Source organism: Harmonia axyridis, chromosome X, assembly GCF_914767665.1.
Source record: "Harmonia axyridis chromosome X, icHarAxyr1.1, whole genome shotgun sequence".
In the NCBI taxonomy this organism is placed as follows: Eukaryota; Metazoa; Arthropoda; class Insecta; order Coleoptera; family Coccinellidae; genus Harmonia; species Harmonia axyridis.
This window is the reverse complement of record NC_059508.1, coordinates 5269695-5288845: the sequence shown is the minus strand read 5'-3', so window position 1 is coordinate 5288845 and position 19151 is coordinate 5269695. Positions and strand designations below refer to the sequence as shown.

Sequence of the window (19151 nt, the reverse complement as noted above, 5' to 3'; positions counted from 1 at the left end):
GAAATAGCTGAATGGCTATGTGAATAAAGCGTTATTAATTTTTTTAATGAGAAATATTGAGTTATTCGAATAAAGAAAGTATTGAAATAGCTTAATATGGCTATGGGAATAACGCGCTTTAAATTTTTTTTAGGAAAAATATTGAGATATTCTTAAGAGAATAGATTTTATATAGCTAAATGAATCACATTTAGGAACTGCATGGTACAGATTTTCATGATATCTCAAATTTATTCAGAAAAAGGTGAATTTCATTGAGTGCTATCTGAAAGAAAATATTTTTTAATTTCTATTCCAGAGTTTTTAGATTGTCCAGTATATCAATGAAATCATAGATAATTGAATTTATTTTCGATATCAATTAATTAAATTATATTCGAATCAGTGCTTCGAAACTCGAATAACATGGTCAAAATTTAATAACTCGGATTCGTATTCGTATTCAAGGTAATCTTGCTAAATCAAGAAGAAGATTTGTGAGCATAGAAAATGTCATTTCACGGTTTTTGTTGCCAGATTGTGCACATAAAATTTCCTATTTCAACCTCTGGAATCGGTTCATAGAGTAGATTTCCTCAACAGTTTATCTAAGTGAATCTGTTCAGGAAATAAGATATATTCATATAAAAATTGATGAGTGAATGAAATAATGAAATAGAATAATATTAATTGATCTATTAGAGAGAATAAATTGATCGTAGTCGTTTTAAATGGGACTAAAAGAAAACACTTTTCATTTATTCCCATTTAAAACGACTCAAACTCTGGTAGATAAATAACTTGAATAATTATAAATTGATCATTTAATAAATTCCGAACCGTGGTCAAGTCAGCCGACTGCATCAAGGGCTAAAAGCCCGGTATTTTACAGACTTTCATTTTAAAAATATTTGAATATGAATCTCCTCCTGTTAGGAGATTTCAACTTTCTAAACTATACTGGTCTATTGATAATAATCGAGACATGACTGATAGCATACTCAATCATAGTAAATTATGAATTTGAATTATTTTCTCATTGTCTATTGCTAAGGATATTTGTCTAAACTTGCACAATTATATGAGCTGGTCCAGAATTATGTACCTAGATTAATTTCAAGAGCCTATTGTACGTTAAAAAAAAATAAAGATACTTCTTCTTGTAGGTAGATTTTTTCCAAAACTGAAAAATAAGAGAGTTTCCACTAGCCACCCTTTGAAGGAACGAAATCCTTGTTTTTTAAAATATCTTCCAAACAGTTTATATGACAAGAACTACCCTTATTTATGAAGGTACTATCAGCTCTAGAAATTAATGTACATAATTCTCGACTACCTTGCATATTTGACTAAGCAATTTTCACATTAATGTTATATTTTGAGTGAATTGAATAAAAAGCAAGATAATGATTTTAAAAATTTATTTCAATTTGACACAGTTGGATCAACGAGCTAATGAAGGAAAGAACCAAGTAAAGAAAACCTTCACTCGAACACTTTCTATAATTCAAAAAATACAATTTCATATTTCATTTTGAGAAAGGATATAAATCAACTATTATATTTAAATTACTTAATCGAAACTTGGGATTTCGACTTTCGAGTACTGATTTCTCTACACAAAACCATATAGATAGGAATGAAACAATCCTTCCGAAGTACCAAATTGCCTACGAAGTTTTTTCTCAGCTCTCATCCACATATTTTCTACATTTTTAGTATGAATATTATGGTCATTTGAGTCCACAAAGTTTTCTTCATGGACGATAGCGCAATGATCATATATGCCTCCACACATTGATGTAATGTTTCCATAATCTGAGACAATTATTATACCAAGTAAAATTTGCCTAGAAATTAATCGATAACCTTCAACAAAGTATAATTCATATACATTTTAGAGAACTCAAATCGGATTCTATATTATCTAACAAATAAAAATAAATAATTTAATAATGATATTTGTTCACCAATTACATAAAATTTAAGGTTTCAATTTCAAAACTAGTGAAATATATATAAATAAGATAAAGTAAAACAAAACAATAAACAAAAATCCACAGTCTCAAGGTTATAATTGAGAATAATAGTAGGTACATAATAGAAAAATAGTTGGGATATCTGCTTATATAGATAATATACACAGAAATGACAAGATGCAGTATGGAAATATTAACTCACTCAAGTTGACTGAAGAACTTGTGCTCAATTATATCTTAAGTTAAAACTAATAGACTACGTTCTATAGAGCTTACTACAAGTAGCACATCTCAATATTCATAGATTAAAGCGATAGGGCAAGACCTAAAACATACCTCTCAATTATCTTCTTGGTCCTCTGACAGATCAAACTAACTAAAACTAACTGTACAACATTTCATACTCATCAAAACCCAAACATACCAATACTAGACGTCAAAATAAATAATAATACCATTGATATAATAATGGATGTTACGTTTCTAGGAGTATTCTTAAATTCCACTCTGTCCTTTAGAACCCACTGTATTCTGTATTAAATTATGTGAAGTTCTAAATTCTATCAAATGAGAAACCTCGAAAGTGCATTAAGTTTGGACCATTTCCTAAAATTCTACCACGCTGAAATACACTCCAGAATTTCTTATGGAATTGTTGTATGGGGAAACACTCCAGCTGCACACAGTGTCTTCCTATGTCAGAAGCGTATCCTGAGATGTCTTGTGGGCTGTCCACCTGACCACTCATGTCGTAACATTTATAAAGAACATAAGATATTAACAGTCAGTGGCATATGTACTTTGTCATCAAAGTACCTTAAAAAGGAACTGTGACAAGCATAAGTTATGTAGAGACTTTTAAGAACTTAATGAGGAAAATGCTGGTTCGATTGGAATCGTATAATCTTGATGAATATTTTAATTCCAATAGTCTGTCGTAGGATATATTTGGTCTGTATTTTGACGTAATTTCATTTCTAATGTAACAACTTTGTAAGATCTGAAATATAGAAGATTTATCTATCTATCACACTCGAGCATCGTGCACCATTTTATGCCTTCCAAGGGAGTCGCAAAACAAAAACTTTGTAGTGTCACTTTCTCTCTTCGAATTTCTTCGTCACTGAAGATTTGTCCTGGATCCACAATTAGGGTTGAACTAAAAGCAGTTTTTCTTGCATAGCCTATTTTGAAGTAAAAGATAAAACACGATTTCAGGATATAAACCAAGATGACTAGCACGTTAATAATGTTGGCGCCGTTGGCGGGAAATTGAATTTCTGACTTACTTTTAATTCTATGACATTCTTCAAACACCTTATTAATTTTGCGAACTGGCAACCTAGCTACGAATTCGGCGGGACACTCAAGGTCACTTATTGATTCCACAAGAATCGAATTCATAGAGAATGATTACAAATTGTCGGTTTCATCCGGGTACTAATTGAAAATAAAAGTCATAATATGAGGTTTGCACCACAGAATACTAATATATTGCACTATATTTTTTTTTATCAATGGTGCTGCGGCTTAGTATTATACCACAGATTACTAGTCTGTAATTATACAATTGAAACCTTAAAACACAGAATACCAAGAAGTAGCATAAGGCGATTTTCCTTTGTTAAAACTGGTGAACGGAAATCCGCCATCAGATACCTTCCATGTAGAGATGAGCGAAACTGTTAATCACTGATATCAGAATATCACAGATAGTCACAGTTCCGCAAAACGAATACAGAGCGTGACGTGATCACAGTTGAAACAGATAACAGATCGTTCCAGGGCATATCACCGTTCGTATACACAAGCGTTATATTCCTTGTTGCAATCGTAAATTTTGATTTTTGAAGCCTGATGTTTTTATTGCTTGGACCCTTTTTTCAATTGCATAATTGTATATTTTTATGACAATCCCAGCATCCGTCGGCAACGTCACCGGCTTTAGGAAGTAATTGAAGTATTTTTGTAGGACTATAATATTTGCTACAAAGAAATAATAACTACTAAAATACTGCCTAATTGGTGGTGGAAATAAAATTCGAATTTTATTATTTATTCATTGTTTCAATATATATATTTACTTTTGAATTTGTGTGTATTATTTTTTATTCGATGTCAAAAATTATTCATACAAGGATTTCACAAATCTGTTAGCTCTAAAGAATAGGCTATTTGGCTAGCTTATTTACCCCTGCTGGGAATTAATTTAAAATGTCACCAATTCAAGCTGCACCGATAAACGATCTAAGATTTTGGTAATTCATACAAATATTGATAACAAACAGCACGGAATGAATCCGATACCTAAGCAATGACCATATAGTAACGATCACGTTTCACAACGTGATTTAGTATCGCTCATCTCTACTTCCATGTGTCAACTTACACGTTTCGTTCTGTCAAAGTTAACCCACAAATTCCATAGGCGTATCATAGGGTAAGACAAGGATTTCTTTTGGTTATTACATTTTTCAGGTTTATTATTTCTTCATTGAATCATTATCATCATATTACTAGATAGTTGCGTTATTCTGTGAATAAATATTGATTATAGGACATCAAAGGAAAAATAATTATCAGTTATTAGTGTAAAAGTATTTTATTTTAACGCTCTAGATTTCCAAAAGATGAAAAGGGGAGAGCGGCATGGATTCATTTATTAAATGAGCCTGAATTTGATTCTAAAACTCAAAGTTATTTATGTTCTCGTCATTTTGCTGATGATTGTTTTTGATCAAACTCCAAAGGCTAAAGTGCTGTACCAACAATTGTAAGAGATGGTTTAAAATATGTAAGTATATTAAATTGACAACCATTTTCCACATATAAATGTTTTCCAGTTTCCTCGATTTTTGCACAAATTTTATTTTGTTGATTTTTATTCTGTCCGCCCAAGGATATTTCTTTATTTATAATAAAATTTGCTAACCAAAATCATGCATTTTCTATGTACCTATATATGTTTATTTCAGGTGAAAAATTATAATGCAATAGTGACCCAGACCCTCCAAATGTGTGCAAAGTACTCTAATGGATCATGATTATTTATATTCAATTACTAGATTCTCAGGTATGTCTTGACTTTCATCTACATCCAAGCTTAGTTTATTTGTCTATTCATCATGTTGGGAAATAGAATAATATATTGGTTTTCAATACACGAATTGTTAATTTTTGTAGAATTTGACAAATAAACAATGTGTACCCAGACTATCAGTTAGAGAGCAAACCCCCACTTTTTGATGACATACCTCCAATAAAATCGGAGACACACTCCGAGTTAAAGAATTTATTCTTTATAGCAGCCAAATTTTTCCATCAATTCATTATACCCAGTACATACTTATTAAGGATGATTGTAATTGCTCAATTTCTAATTTGTTAATGAAAATTATTTTTATTATTATAATCATTCATCTATCCCATTCCTTAAATTCGTTCACAATTCCAAGCTGTCCTTTACAAAACTATAAATAAGATAGAACTTCAAAATTCAATATAGAATCTTATATGTGAAGTTTGAATAAACCCACAGATTTATTCATTATTCCATTATAGTACTTAATTGTTGATTTTTGTAATTATTCAATTCGTTAATAAAATTTATTAATTTATATCAAGTTCAATGTACCCCTATATCTGCTACCGAAATGTATTATTTTTGAATGAATTAAATTTTTATCCTACTTCGCCACTGCTAAGCGGAAACGCGTGTCGGCCATATTCAGATACACTTCTGATCATCAGTTATGGGACGTTATGCTCCTTCCTCTGAGTTTGAAATAATTCTCAACAGCTAGGCTCAGTCTGGAATCTGGATAACGATACGTATTTACCCAAATTGCACGGTAAGAAGTCAACATATGAATTGTATTTATAATTTATCCTAGTTCGTTTCTTTTTAGGAATCTTATTAAGAACTACTTACAAAATGAATAATAGAATTACTAGAAAATAATAACTAGTGGATAATGTTCCTGATCTTTATCTGAATAATTCTTATTCGGATCTTGTACTTATGTGCTTGAAGATTAGAGAAATACATCAGCAGATTCTCAATTTTTGGACCATGAATCACAATGAGATTTCTAGGCGATAGTGAAACACTCTTTCTTTAGAAATCCAAACTACTACTGCCACAAACAGAAGTAATAACAAATGAAAAACATATATTCTAAATTACAGTTCAAATGTTGTATCCTTTTTTATGCTCGTAGAGCAATTCTGGTCTTTGTTCGGTTTGAACCAATTAACTATTAATTGACAACCATATAGATCATAGATTGTGTTAGGTAATTCAAAGTATGGTTCAGTTAGGTGTGTACTTCTTTGATTTGAATAAAAATTACTATATTTATTATCCCGAAGTATGTATGTGGAGCCCACAACAAGACTTACAGTGGAATGATAAGTGTATCAAATCTGCTAGAAGAGTTGTTGTGTTGAAATATTTTCAATTCACATTTCCAATGTGTGGAAACACAGAGACGTCACAGAATTTGATTGAAAATCGTTAATATACAATTAGTGATTGTATTTTCGAAATTTTATAATAAAGAATTATTGAAAGTTTTAGCACAAAAGGCTTTTTTGTACTAGAATATTAATTGAATGCATTTCAGAAGGAAAATACATAATTGGTGGATGCATTAATAACAATAAATTACTTCATTGAGCTTGGAATTGGTCATAAACCTGACTCACTTCAGCCTATAGATGAATTATCTACATAGATGACAGTTATGGAGAACACTTTTTTTGGAGAATGTAGTCACCCTTAATGAATAGGTAATTAAATACATCAAATTGGTCACATATTTGTACTAAAACACCTGCTGAGCTGAGAAATTTAAGGGACTTCAGCAGTTTGCGGTCTGCAGCAATGTTTTTCAATAGACACCTACCAAACTCATCACAAAAAGCTTTTTTGTATAGAAGATTGATTGAATGCATTTCAAGAGCAAATTACAGAATTAGTAGATTCATTAATGAAAATAACTGCCTTCATTGACCTGGCAATTGGTCATAAACCTGAGTCCCTTTAGCCAATAGATGAATTATTTACATAGATGACACTCATGGAAAACAAATTTTGTCACATTTGATTGAATGTTGTCACCCTTAATGAATAGGTAATTTTATACTTATTATTGATTACATATTCGTACTAAAACTCCTGCTGAGCTGAAATAATTAGTAAATTTAGCAGTTTTAAGTCTGCACAACAATATTTTTCAAACTACCATACTTATCACAAAAGGCTCCTTTGTAATAGAATATTTATTGATTGCATTTCGTTATTATATTCATCAGTAAATTACATACTTGGTTAATTCTCTAATGACAATAAGTGCCTTCATTGTGCTGCAATTGTTTATGAACCTGACTCCCTTCAGCCTATGGATGAAATATTTACATAGATGAAACTTATGGAAAACAATTTATTTTAGAATGTGTTCACCCTTAAAAACCCGCTGAGTTGAAATAATTGAGAGACTTCAGCAGTTTAAAGTCTGCACAACAATGTTTTCCAAAAGATACCTACCAAACTCATTACAAAAGGCTATTTTGAACCGAAATATTAATTGAATGCATTTCAGGAGTGAATAACATAATTGGTGAATGCGCTAATGAGAATGACTGCCATCATTGAGCTACAATTGGTCATAAACCTGAATCCCTTCAGCCTCGAGATGAATTATTTACATAGATGACACCTGGACAATGGACCTATTGGAATGTTGCCACCCTCAATGAATAGGTAATTATATACCTATTATCGATTACATTTTTTCACTAAAAAACCTGCTAAGTTAAAATAATCAAGTGACTTCAGCAGTTTGAGGTATACCCAACAATTATTTTTTTAATAGATACCCACCAAACTTATCACGAAAGGCTTTTCTGTACTATAATATCAATTGAATGGATTTCAGGAGTAAATAACATAATGGGTGGAAGCTCTAATGACAATAACTGCCTTCATTGAGCTGCAATTGGTCCCAAACCTGACTCCCTTCAGCCTATAGATGGATTAATACATAGATGACACTTATGGAGAACGCTCTTTTTAGAATGTTGTTACCCTCAATGAATAGGTAATTATGTCCTTATAGTCGACTACATATTCTTACCAAAAAAACTGCTCAACTTAAATAATTAAGTGACTTCAGTTTTTTGAAGTCTGCACAACAATGTTTTTCAATAGATACCTACCTACCAAACTTATCACAAAGGGCTTTTTTGTATTAGAATATTGATCGAATGCATTTCAGGAGTAAATTACTTAATTGGTGGAAGCTCTAATAATAATAACTGCCTTCATTGAGCTGTAATTGGTACTAAACCTGACTCTCTTCAGCCTATAGATAAATTAATACATAGATGACACTTATGGAGAACACTTTTTTTTTAGAATGTTGTCACCATCAATGAATGGGATAGACTTCAGTAGTTTGAGGTAGGCACAGCAATGTTTTTCGATAGATACCTACCAAACCACAAAGAGCTTTTTTGTACTAGAATATTGTTTGAATGCATTTCAGGAGTAAATTAGATAATAGGCTGTGATGATAATAACTGATATCTATTTCTAGATGTTCCCTTTTTTGCATGAATTCTTCCATTCTTTTAGGCCTTTTCCAGTAGATACTTCTTTAAGTGACTTTTCAGGGTTCTTCTTGTTAGTTGCCTGAAACCTTGAGGTAAATTTTTAGAATAGTTTTGAAAGATTTCGAGGTCGTATATTCTGGATTGGGTATCAAAACCGACTGCAGGTAGCTGAGGTGGCTTCTCAGTATGAACATTTCTTTATGATGTCAAATTTTGAATTTTTTCTCCAAAATCTTTCAGGAAACACTAATGGCGGATAGGTGTGGAAAATCGAAGATTCTTCGTAATATCAAAATTTGTAGCTGAACTAAGCAGAAACTCTTTTCGTAAAGCATTACAAAATATTCCATACATTTTATAAGCAGATGCACTTACCAAATTATATTTCTAGGATTCAACTATGTGGCGCCATCTAGGAAAAGTAGCTCCAACCAATCGTTTGTAGAGGCCTAACGTCATAGGATCCTATTCGTGTTTTGCTGCGCAAATTATAAGTTCAGAGAATTGAATATAGATGATATGGAGGCCAAATCTTTACTGAATTGAATTTTTGGAATTGTAAAGAAAAACTGAAATAATTGATGTGTCGTCACTTCTATATTAGGTCTGAGGGTATACACCTATGTAAACTGTAAATTAGTTTTCTCTAGACCATAATGTTCAAGGTTCATCGGTAGAAAAATTGTCTGATGGAACCCTCTTGAAAATTTTACCACAAAACTCGGAAAAGATATCTCCTAAAAGGAAAGAGATTGAAGATTTGTTTTCGGCTTGGTCAAATGCTCCTTCTAATGAATTGTGTCACACACATATTTAACTTCTAAGGTGTTAATGAAATTTGCTATGAAAAAGGAGTTCCTGTTTATTTTGTGAATATAATAAGTATATAATTCCCTATTCTTTGAGGGGAAAATATTTAAAAAAAGAGGTGATTTCCATAAGTGGCATTTATGTAAATAATGCATCTATAGGCGGAAGGGACTCAGTCACTTAATTATTTTTGCAAAGCAGGTTTTTTAATACGAATATGTAATCAATAATATGTATATAATTACCTATTCATTGAGGGGGGCAACATACCATAGGTGTCATATTACCTATTAATTTAGAATGATATTATTTGACAATAAAAATTGATTTCCCTCAGTATCATCTATGTGAATAATTCATCTAGAGGCTGAAGGAAGTCAAGTTTATGACGAATTGTAGCTCAATGAAGGCAGTTATTCTGTAATTTTTTCGTCCACTTGGGCACTGCTGAACGCTCAAATAAGGTTGAAAGCCTCAGCTCTTCCATTATGCCGGAAAGATCGACACCACGCTCCGGATATATGCCTGTCTTCCTATATACGACGTATTTCAGGAACTTCCTCTGAACTCGCTCAGTGGGAGTAAGATGCGTTGCATAAATTGGGAACCAAATCATGTTAGCGTACTCCAACCTACTGAGAACAAGTGAAAAGTAGACATTTCTGAGAGCAGACAGATCGTCTAGCTCACGGAAGCTCCTGAACAGGAAACCCAAAGACTTACAGGCAGATGAACACAGATCCTCAACATGTGGAACAAAACTCAGCTCACTGTCAAACCAAACTCCCAGGTCACGAAAACGATCTCCAGCCGCAATAAAATCACCACCAATGTGATAATCGAAAGCTAACTTTAAAACACTTCTTCAAATTTAAAATAAGTCCATTCCGCAAGCACCAACCTTGAACCAACTCCAAACTTGACTGAAGAAGTAATTGGTCATTAATTCCATTTATTCTCATGAACAGCCTCAGATCATCAGCATAGGCAAGAGCCTCACAATTGAGAGAGCATAAAAGGTCATCAATGAATATTAAAAACATAATGAAATAAGCGAACCTTTACTTGATAAAGTGATTCTCAAGATCAGTCAGCAGTAAGTTTTCTTTGAGAATGTCTTAATACTATGTAAAAAAAATTTGTAATATATATTTTTGATAAATCAGATCATATATTTTTTTTGACATTATTTTCAATTTTCTGGATATTCCCATCTAGTGAAGGATGTTTTGCAACCAGTATGTAAAACAGAAGAATCTTTGCGTCGATTGAAAAGCAGAAATATCTCATCCTTGGAGGAGCCTTCATCGTCTACATCAGAAACAATGACTGATGAGATGAAGATTCGAGAACAAATCATATTAGACATCAAATACTTCGTTTCAAAGGTATGTGAATTTTTAAGATATATTCTCCATTTAAATTTCTGATAATTCTTACAGCTACGACCAGTTACATAGTCAATTGATGGCGAAGATGCTTCAAATCAGCTTGAAAAGAATATTTCTATTTAATATAATAGATTCTATTGTTAATATATTTCTTGTTGTTATGTTGATAAAATAAATATTTTAATACTGCTAAATATAGTTCAATGTTGTATACAACGTTTAAAATGTAACCCGATGGGGTTGAATATTGTATAGAATTTTACGCGAATAACTTTAATGGTTCTCCAGAAAATCTTTGGAAAACAAATTAAAATTTTTTCTCATTTTCGAATCTAATAAAAAGTAGGCTGTATAATGGAAGAATTCAAGATGCTTCAGATTATTATAAACAAACGATAATTTTCAATATATGATTTTGCTGGGATACGTAGGCACCTCTGAAGGATTGGAGACATTAAATAACAGTTCAAATGTTTTTTAAAAATAACTTTTATTTTAACAATGTCATTCTCAGAGTAAATATCAACTGAAAAAATATAAAGGAAATACGATTAATATCCTATAAGTAGTTCTGAACTTGTAAAAATCATCAAAATCTCTTAGCTAAAGTGAATAAAAATGTGTTGCTGTTGAAGACTGCAGTTCTATCTGACGCATTTTGAACTGGAGTTTAAACTAAAGCGTATGCAGCATAATGCGCCACTCCACATCTATTTTTACGTCTTCTGAGCTTCATATATCCATTTTCACCCCAATGGTTACCCCACCAATTCTTCAAAATCCAGGCATCTTTCGTATAACCAACAATAAGCATTGCATGATTAACTGAATTCGAAGAACAGCTTATATCATCGTACACTTCTTTACTGCAAAAAGAAATATTATAACCCTTCACAGTAATGTAACCACAGTGAATTCAGCTAATCTTGTCTGCATGGGAAGTTTCAAAAAGCATTCAACAGCTTTTTAGCGCTCGTTTATTCATTCGCCCTTGGATACCATATAACTGTATATGTGAGATGTAATTTATTATGGTTTATCTAGATAAGAGGTTCTGATGATACGAGATGGGCGGACAGAATTAACTATGACCACAGATTTGTGAAAATAGTAGGTAGAACGTCATTGTTTGACACTTACTGATAAAGCTGAAAAGTATGAGGACTCGCATTAATTGAGGCTGCTTCTGGACCAATTTTTGCTATTGCTGCTTCTAGTGCTCTTTCATCTCTAGCGGGTAATATGGCCCAGGAGCTAGTGTTAACGATTGCGTACTGAGGGTGAAATTTACATTTCTGTTGCTGGAATCTATTGAAAGTAGATTATGATAAAGAAAACTGAATGAGCTCATTGAAAAAAATATACCATGAATTTTGCACTAAGATTTAAAGCTACACCTCTATAAAAGGCAATTGGTACAAGAATTGAATCCCCAATATGCCATTCAGAGATTATAATTCGTAAACCAGGTAATTGAGCGATTACAAACGTTTACAATCATCTTGTTTTCGGTTTCTTTGAAGTCGATCTCAATCAGAAACTTTTTGTGGCGAGAAAATATCGAAGGTCATAGTTGGAGAAAAAATCGACCGATCTAATTCAAACATTTCATAATCCCCTAAAATAATCCATAAAATATGTGATCAAGGCCTTATGCAGAACTGATGACAATTGAATTAATAAATAATAATGCTATTTTTCACAAAAAACCAAATTTAAAACAGTAAGCAATGTGGCTACAAGCTATCTATCCGCATTTCACTGAACTAACAATTTGTGCGGTCCCACTCGTATAGAATCCTGTGATGGGTACCTCCTCACCTAAACCGGGTTTGAGTTACTTTTTCTAGATGGCACTATGGAAGCCCAGAAAATAATTCGATTTTGAAAATTTTACTGAGAGAGTTTATGGCCGGATTTGCTTCAAAATTTGATATCTTGAGGAAATCTTGATGAATATCATCGATTTGCAATCAGGTAATTTCTAGAAGGACTGTGAACGACTGTGAAACGATATCCAGCATTTTGTGGAATTAAATTTTTGAAAAAAAAAATTTGGCCACGGAGGACTTTCAAAATTTGATATGAAGGAGAATTTTCAATTCTAAATACTCACTTATTCTTGTTTTGTATGGTTAAATTGATAAAATCTCAATATTAAATATAAAATGACTTGTATATTACTCAGTACATTACAACTTTCAGCTTCAAGTAGCGATGATTTGTTAATTAATTACTTTTAATTCCTGAAAGTTATAGAACTTATCAAAACTCATCATTGTACGATGATATAAGCTGGTCTTCGAATACAGTTAATCATGCAATGCTTATTGTTGGTTATACGAAAGATGCCTGGATTTTGAAGAATTGGTGGGGTAACCATTGGGGTGAAAATGGATATATGAAGCTCAGAAGACGTAAAAATAGATGTGGAGTGGCGAATTATGCTGCATACGCTTTAGTTAATAAAAAAATTCACATAAATCAATTCGTTAATAAAAGTTATTAATTTATATGAAGTTCAATGTACTTCTATAACTGCTGGCTTCCAGCTAGATTTTCTAATAGAATTATCAATTTTCCCCTAAACATAATTTTTGAAGGAATGAAATTTTTATCCTACTACGCTACTGCTAACCGGAAACTTGAGTCGGCCATATTCACATGCCCTTCTGATCATCAGTTTTGTGATGTTATGCTCCTTCCTGTTAATTCTTTACACTAAGGACTAAGGGTAAATGTCATAATAATTACATTAAGGTTAGGTCATTTTTAAATGAAAACAAATGAATTGGTGAAAATATATAATGGAGGATTTTAATTTTTCTGGAAGAAAGTTCAATGCAGATACATATAGTAAGATTCATTTGATGTAATCTTATCCAAATCCACCCGTAAAAACTTATTCATTGTTATTAATCTATTGTTTTTGTTCTAAAGCAATGAAGATAAGGGTACAATAAACTTATTCAATAGCAATTCAAGCTCTCATATTTATAATAAGAAGAGCTGTGTCCAGGGTGCAACAGTAAAAATGCCTACACTGAAAACAATATGTTTATATTAATTTTATAGGGTATCTCACAAAGGTCTAGAAGACTTGACAATGAACGTTCTTCAGAAGACTTTATTTGAACGTTATTTTAATGAGTGGCAGAAATTGTCTTCGATTTTATCGTCAATGGATTCTCTTTTTTACGAAAATAGATCTTACTTATTCATCTAAAGTTTTTAGAAAATCCTACTGGACTTTGATTATTGGTAAAGAATTGGCAACCTTTACCTAATTTCATAGTCCTTTCATTTTATAAAATAATATTTGTGCAAAAAATATTAAGAACTTGATGATTTCAGAACTTATTGGGAAGAACCAATTACACCAATATGGTGTATTTTCTGATAATTTCAACAGAAAGATAACGAAGTTCAAAAACAAGTTGACATATATATCCAACATTCATGATATTCATCATGGAATCATCACCTTGGAGGTATAATTAAATATTATATTACCCAATATCTCTATGTCATATGATAATATTTTTCCATCAGAATTATTAAAGTGATAATTGGGATAAATATGTCACCCATTCTAATCCTCCCTTTCTTTCAGCCTAAATGCAGTGAAAATGTGACCATTTTAAATTTAGTCAATTCTGATAATAAATTACTAACAAAAATGCTTGCTAGCTTAGCTTCTATTTGTTATGAAATGAATTTGATAATTGAAGAAGCTGAAGAAATGTATCAGAAGTTCGTACATCTCGAAGGTATGTGTTAATACCTCATGTCTCATTGGGAATCAGAATTAGGTTCATTATTGCTTTCATTACTTGAGTTCGTGCAATTATTGATTGGCATTTATGTGAGGTCAGTTGGGAAATTGATATTTGGCATATTGTGAAAATTTCAGCTGTTACAAACCAGTTCATGCATAAAAAACCAACTCTTCATTTCATCAAAGAATTCTTTGGAAAGCTTCAAAGAACATTTTCAATTGTGATTCGTTCTCAGCAAGTTATACATTTACTTTTATCTCAGTTGAATGCCTTAGTTGGCAATGGATTTTATTCTTCAAGCAATGGTTCAAATTTTTCAGTAAGTGTTCTATATTTCTTATATACATTATTTGAATTATCAATTTCTAGGAAAGCATTGAACATTTAGGTGATCTTCTTGTTTGTCTTATTGTGCTAGAAAATTTACTTGATGCCCCTATTATAAAGCAGTATTGTGGACACTATCTGATTATAGTTAAAAACTTGTCACATGATCCCAAAAAATTCAATTTTGCACCTGAACAACTGAAGTTCTTAGAAAAGAACATACAGGATATACAGAGTCGGCTTCTTAATGCAAATATATTCCGGGTAAAGACAAACTTATGTTTGAACAAAATTCTTTGCCTTTTAGCGATAACCCAAACTAAATGTTATTTCATTTTATCTAGGATGTAACAACTTATTGCTCCTCAACAAGCATTTGCTTCCCTGGAGTCGCTTCTGAATTTGCTGCTCACATAACAGAAATATTAAATGAATTGGACCGCGATGAAGACGGTATTATGTTCACTCAATCGTGGTTGCAAGCAAATGCACTTGTTGCTTTTTATTGTGGTATGTACGGTGATGTTGACAAGAAAACGGCAAAAAAATTGCTAGAATTCAACAAAAAGGTAAATTAAATTTTTATTCTTTGAGTTGAAAAAGTCGCATATAAATGTGTAAAATAAATTGAAGGTTTAATTACAGCGGAGTTTTTGCACATTAGCAGGAAAAAAAATATGGTATGCAGATGAATTTCTTCTGAAACAAGCTCCAATGTTCACAAAATATTCCTCAGCTCAAAATTCTTTAACCATGAGGTCAAATATACTATATTCGAAAAATTTGAACATAATAAAAGAAAGTCAGGTTCTAAGTTCACAGGTAATTACTGGATATATATTCAAACAATAGATGAAAAATTATTTTCGCAGGCTTCTTTATGCATGATGAATTTGGATAAAATAATAAAACAGAATATGACTACCATTGATTTGAAAAACATTCAGGAGTCTACTGAAATACTGATTGAAGCTATGAAAATTTTGAAGAGGATGAGTGAACTTATTAAGTGGATATTAGGACTTCATGCAAATCAAAATATGCCTATTGGAAAATCTCATTTATTAGCTTTTTGCAGATTGATTGAGATTTTGAAGTGTTTTAAATTTTTACTAACGAAAAATCTACAACCACAGACATATTTAATAATGCTTATATCTCAACATTTAACATATAAAGCTCTGTCCATGATTATGATGGCAAAAAAAAATCTTGTACAAGAAAAGTCTTATAAACAAAAGCAATTAGATGTCCTATCAGGTCTTTCCTTATCTGAGCAAGTTTTAAAAGGTAAAGCCATTCATTTAGTGAGACTGCTACTTCAAAAAAAAAAAAAAAAATTTCAGGTCCTAATACCAAAGATCGCCTGCTAATTGCCAAATTAGCATTGTCAGCTAGTGGAATATCCAAAGACACTTCTCAAGAAATCAAGTATGTAATAAATCGTCTTCAGTTGATTAATTCTATTCACAGTTTATTCGATGAAACATTGGATTGCTCTTTTTTATATGAACATTGTGAATCATTGATACCTACCTACTTCTCAAAACTTCTCGAAAACAAAGCCGATTTATCCAGATATTACGTAAGTTGTGACGTTTTGTTTTTTGTCAGAAAATTAAAAAGATTTTTTTAGTTGATGCTGTCAGCATTTGATGATTGTACAAATTTGAATGAAGATACAGTCCTCATAATTGGAGAGAATGTTAAACAAAACTTTTTGAATTCTCTGATACAAAATGTGGAAACTAATCTGAGACTTCAGACTCATTTACATTTGGTTTTACCTCCTTCAGATCCTTTTCTGAACTACATTTCACTCAATTTTTCAACAGTCGCGCCTATCAAATTACGAAATAATTTTTGTAGCCCTAAAAACGAGACTGAGCATTATTTGAGTACAATGTTTTATAACTTAACAACTGTTGTTCTTCACGACTGGAAAACTTATGGAGAGATGAGAAGGTAGGAAAGACCTGAAAATATTTAAGTTGGTAACTCATGTTATGGATTTATAGGTTGGCTAATCTTGAATACAATCTTGAAACAGTAGAAGACAACCTACCAATGCAAACTATTGAACAAGGATTAGATGTTTTAGAAATAATGAGAAATATAAATGTTTTTGTCAGCAAGTACCTTTACAATCTCAATTCCCAAGTTTTTGTTGAAGAAAAAAGTAATAATAAGCACCTAAACACTATCAATATATCACATATCGCAAATTCTATAAGAACTCATGGTATAGGTATTATGAATACTACTGTGAATTTCACGTATCAGTTTCTACAAAAAAAATTTTTCATATTTTCGCAATTTATGTTTGATGAGCAAATTAAGTCAAGGTTATTGAAAGATTTGAAATACTTCTCTACTCATAAAACTGAATTGAATCAAATGTATGCTTATGAAAGAGCGGAAAAATTCAATAATGGGATCAAAAAACTTGGTCTTAATGAGGATGGACAGAGTTATCTAGATCTCTTCCGGAAGCTTATATCACATATAGGTGAGACTGAGAATGATATAGAGGAATTTTTTGGGTATCAAACTGTATTGTAGGTAACGCCATGGGTTATGTTAGACTTATTCGTTCTGGAGGTAGAAGATGCCTAGCAGAAGGGACCTGCTTCATACCAGATTTGAAGAAAACGGAAAATATTTCTGATGTATTATCAAGCGAAGATATTCCCGATCTCACAAAAAAAGCTACAATGAAGTTCGAACAAGAGTTGAATATATTATTGGATAATTTCGAGGAGGCTACTGAATATTTCAAATTACTTGTTAATGTATTTCGTCCAATATTTACAGACGCAAAAAATATGCATCTGAAGAATTTTTTCATTATTATACCTGCTCTGACGATAAATTTTGTGGAAAATATCATAACTTGCAAAGAGAGGTTGAATAAGAACAGAAATGAAGCAGCATTCACAGATGATGGCTTCGCAATGGGTAAGAAGGTTTTTATGTGAAAAACCAGTATTTTTGTTTTTTGTCTTATAGGACTAGCTTTCATAATGGAGCTGTTGGAACAAGAAGAGCATTTTAATTCATTGCATTGGTTCGACTCAGTTAAGAAAAAACTATTATCAGAAACAAAGAATATTCTTGAACAAAGGAAGGAAGTAAATAAAGATGATGAAAAACTTCAACAAACATTAATTTTGACTGAAAGGAGAATAAATACATACTATAGGGTAAGTTGAATGACATTAAAAATTTTCAGCTAACCTTGTTTCTTTTCAGGAATTTTATCTGTTCTACTGTAATTACAAGAGCGCGAGGATATTTTTTCAATCGTGAAATATGGTTTTCTATTTTAATGTTATAATCTCAATAATTTGTTATTTCAGATATATAATAAAAGAGTTTTAATTATTTATAGTTTTAAATTATGGATCTCTCTGTTAAACTGGAATTGAATTTACAATTCAAATCTCAACTAGGATACTGTACCTTTTGTTATAAATATTAATTATCTGAAAATTATCCTTCCAGCATAAAAAAAATTATTTACATTTGCAACTTAAAAAACTTCTATAAATAAACCAAAGGAATAAAAAAACAAATAGGATTCTACGTTATAATGTGCAAAATTTGGCATTAACTCATAGCAATCCACTTAGAGTGGTATACCATATCACAATAATTTTAAAAGGCAGTCATTGCCTAGACAATATTGAAGAATAGGAAGATTTTGCTCATCAAAAAAGCTTCAGTAAAACTATCAGATGAAGAATGCAATAGTTAGTAACAAACTTCAATATATTTATAAAAAAAAAACAAACAGAAATTGATATGTACATTCTACGATATAAATCCAATCCTATCAAATTCTCCATGGAATGGTACATCAGCGATAAATTTAACAATAATTATAATATTGCTATGAAGACAAATCAGTTTTTAATAGATATTATGTGATTTGAGTGAATATGCAAAAAGTAACAAGACATTCCAAGTAAAAAATTAACTATTCCTATGAGATTACAGAAATTAGCAACACAATATTTCAAATTAATTCAATTTGAAGTTTAATCTACGAATTTAGTAATATTTATTTTCCTCAGCATTTTCTCCTGAATATTTGCTGATTTTGAGAGCAGGATTTTTTCACATATATTTTCACTTGGGTATTTTGCAGAAATTAATCTGGCTATTTTAATATCAGTAACAGTTTTTTATCTTCCATTTAGAAAAACAGTACAATGACAGTTTTACTTTTTTTAGTCACATTTATGATTTTATAAATACACCACCGTAAA

At 31.4% G+C, this 19151-nt stretch overlaps 2 protein-coding genes and 1 long non-coding RNA gene across 4 annotated transcripts; 2 read left to right on the top strand and 1 right to left on the bottom strand.

Moving 5' to 3' along the window:
- Nucleotides 1–5669: 5669 nt before the first annotated feature.
- On the top strand, nucleotides 5670–10965 carry LOC123686254. Of its 2 annotated transcripts, XR_006748420.1 has the most exons (9): nucleotides 5670–5809; nucleotides 5867–6109; nucleotides 6584–6749; nucleotides 6816–7093; nucleotides 7562–7722; nucleotides 7898–8059; nucleotides 8237–10479; nucleotides 10602–10771; nucleotides 10826–10965. It is a non-coding gene; the product is annotated as an uncharacterized LOC123686254 (long non-coding RNA). The 2 variants fall into 2 exon arrangements; XR_006748419.1 differs by lacking the exon at nucleotides 6816–7093.
- A 305-nt stretch (nucleotides 10966–11270) lies between these two features.
- On the bottom strand, nucleotides 11271–12535 carry LOC123685989 (procathepsin L-like). The gene is made up of 3 exons (XM_045625888.1): nucleotides 12140–12535; nucleotides 11915–12075; nucleotides 11271–11640 (listed from the first exon to the last, which is right to left on the bottom strand). Exons 1-3 carry the CDS (start codon nucleotides 12140–12142, stop codon nucleotides 11445–11447), a joined length of 360 nt encoding a protein of 119 aa, XP_045481844.1. The 5' UTR covers nucleotides 12143–12535; the 3' UTR covers nucleotides 11271–11444.
- A 955-nt stretch (nucleotides 12536–13490) lies between these two features.
- LOC123686489 (WASH complex subunit 4) lies at nucleotides 13491–18264 on the top strand. Its single transcript, XM_045626661.1, has 14 exons — nucleotides 13491–13630; nucleotides 14129–14265; nucleotides 14388–14544; nucleotides 14688–14872; nucleotides 14923–15144; nucleotides 15225–15449; nucleotides 15526–15702; nucleotides 15753–16170; nucleotides 16227–16465; nucleotides 16517–16845; nucleotides 16899–17389; nucleotides 17443–17838; nucleotides 17890–18083; nucleotides 18133–18264. Exons 1-14 carry the CDS (start codon nucleotides 13582–13584, stop codon nucleotides 18187–18189), a joined length of 3276 nt encoding a protein of 1091 aa, XP_045482617.1. The 5' UTR covers nucleotides 13491–13581; the 3' UTR covers nucleotides 18190–18264.
- The last annotated feature ends 887 nt before the right edge of the window (nucleotides 18265–19151 follow it).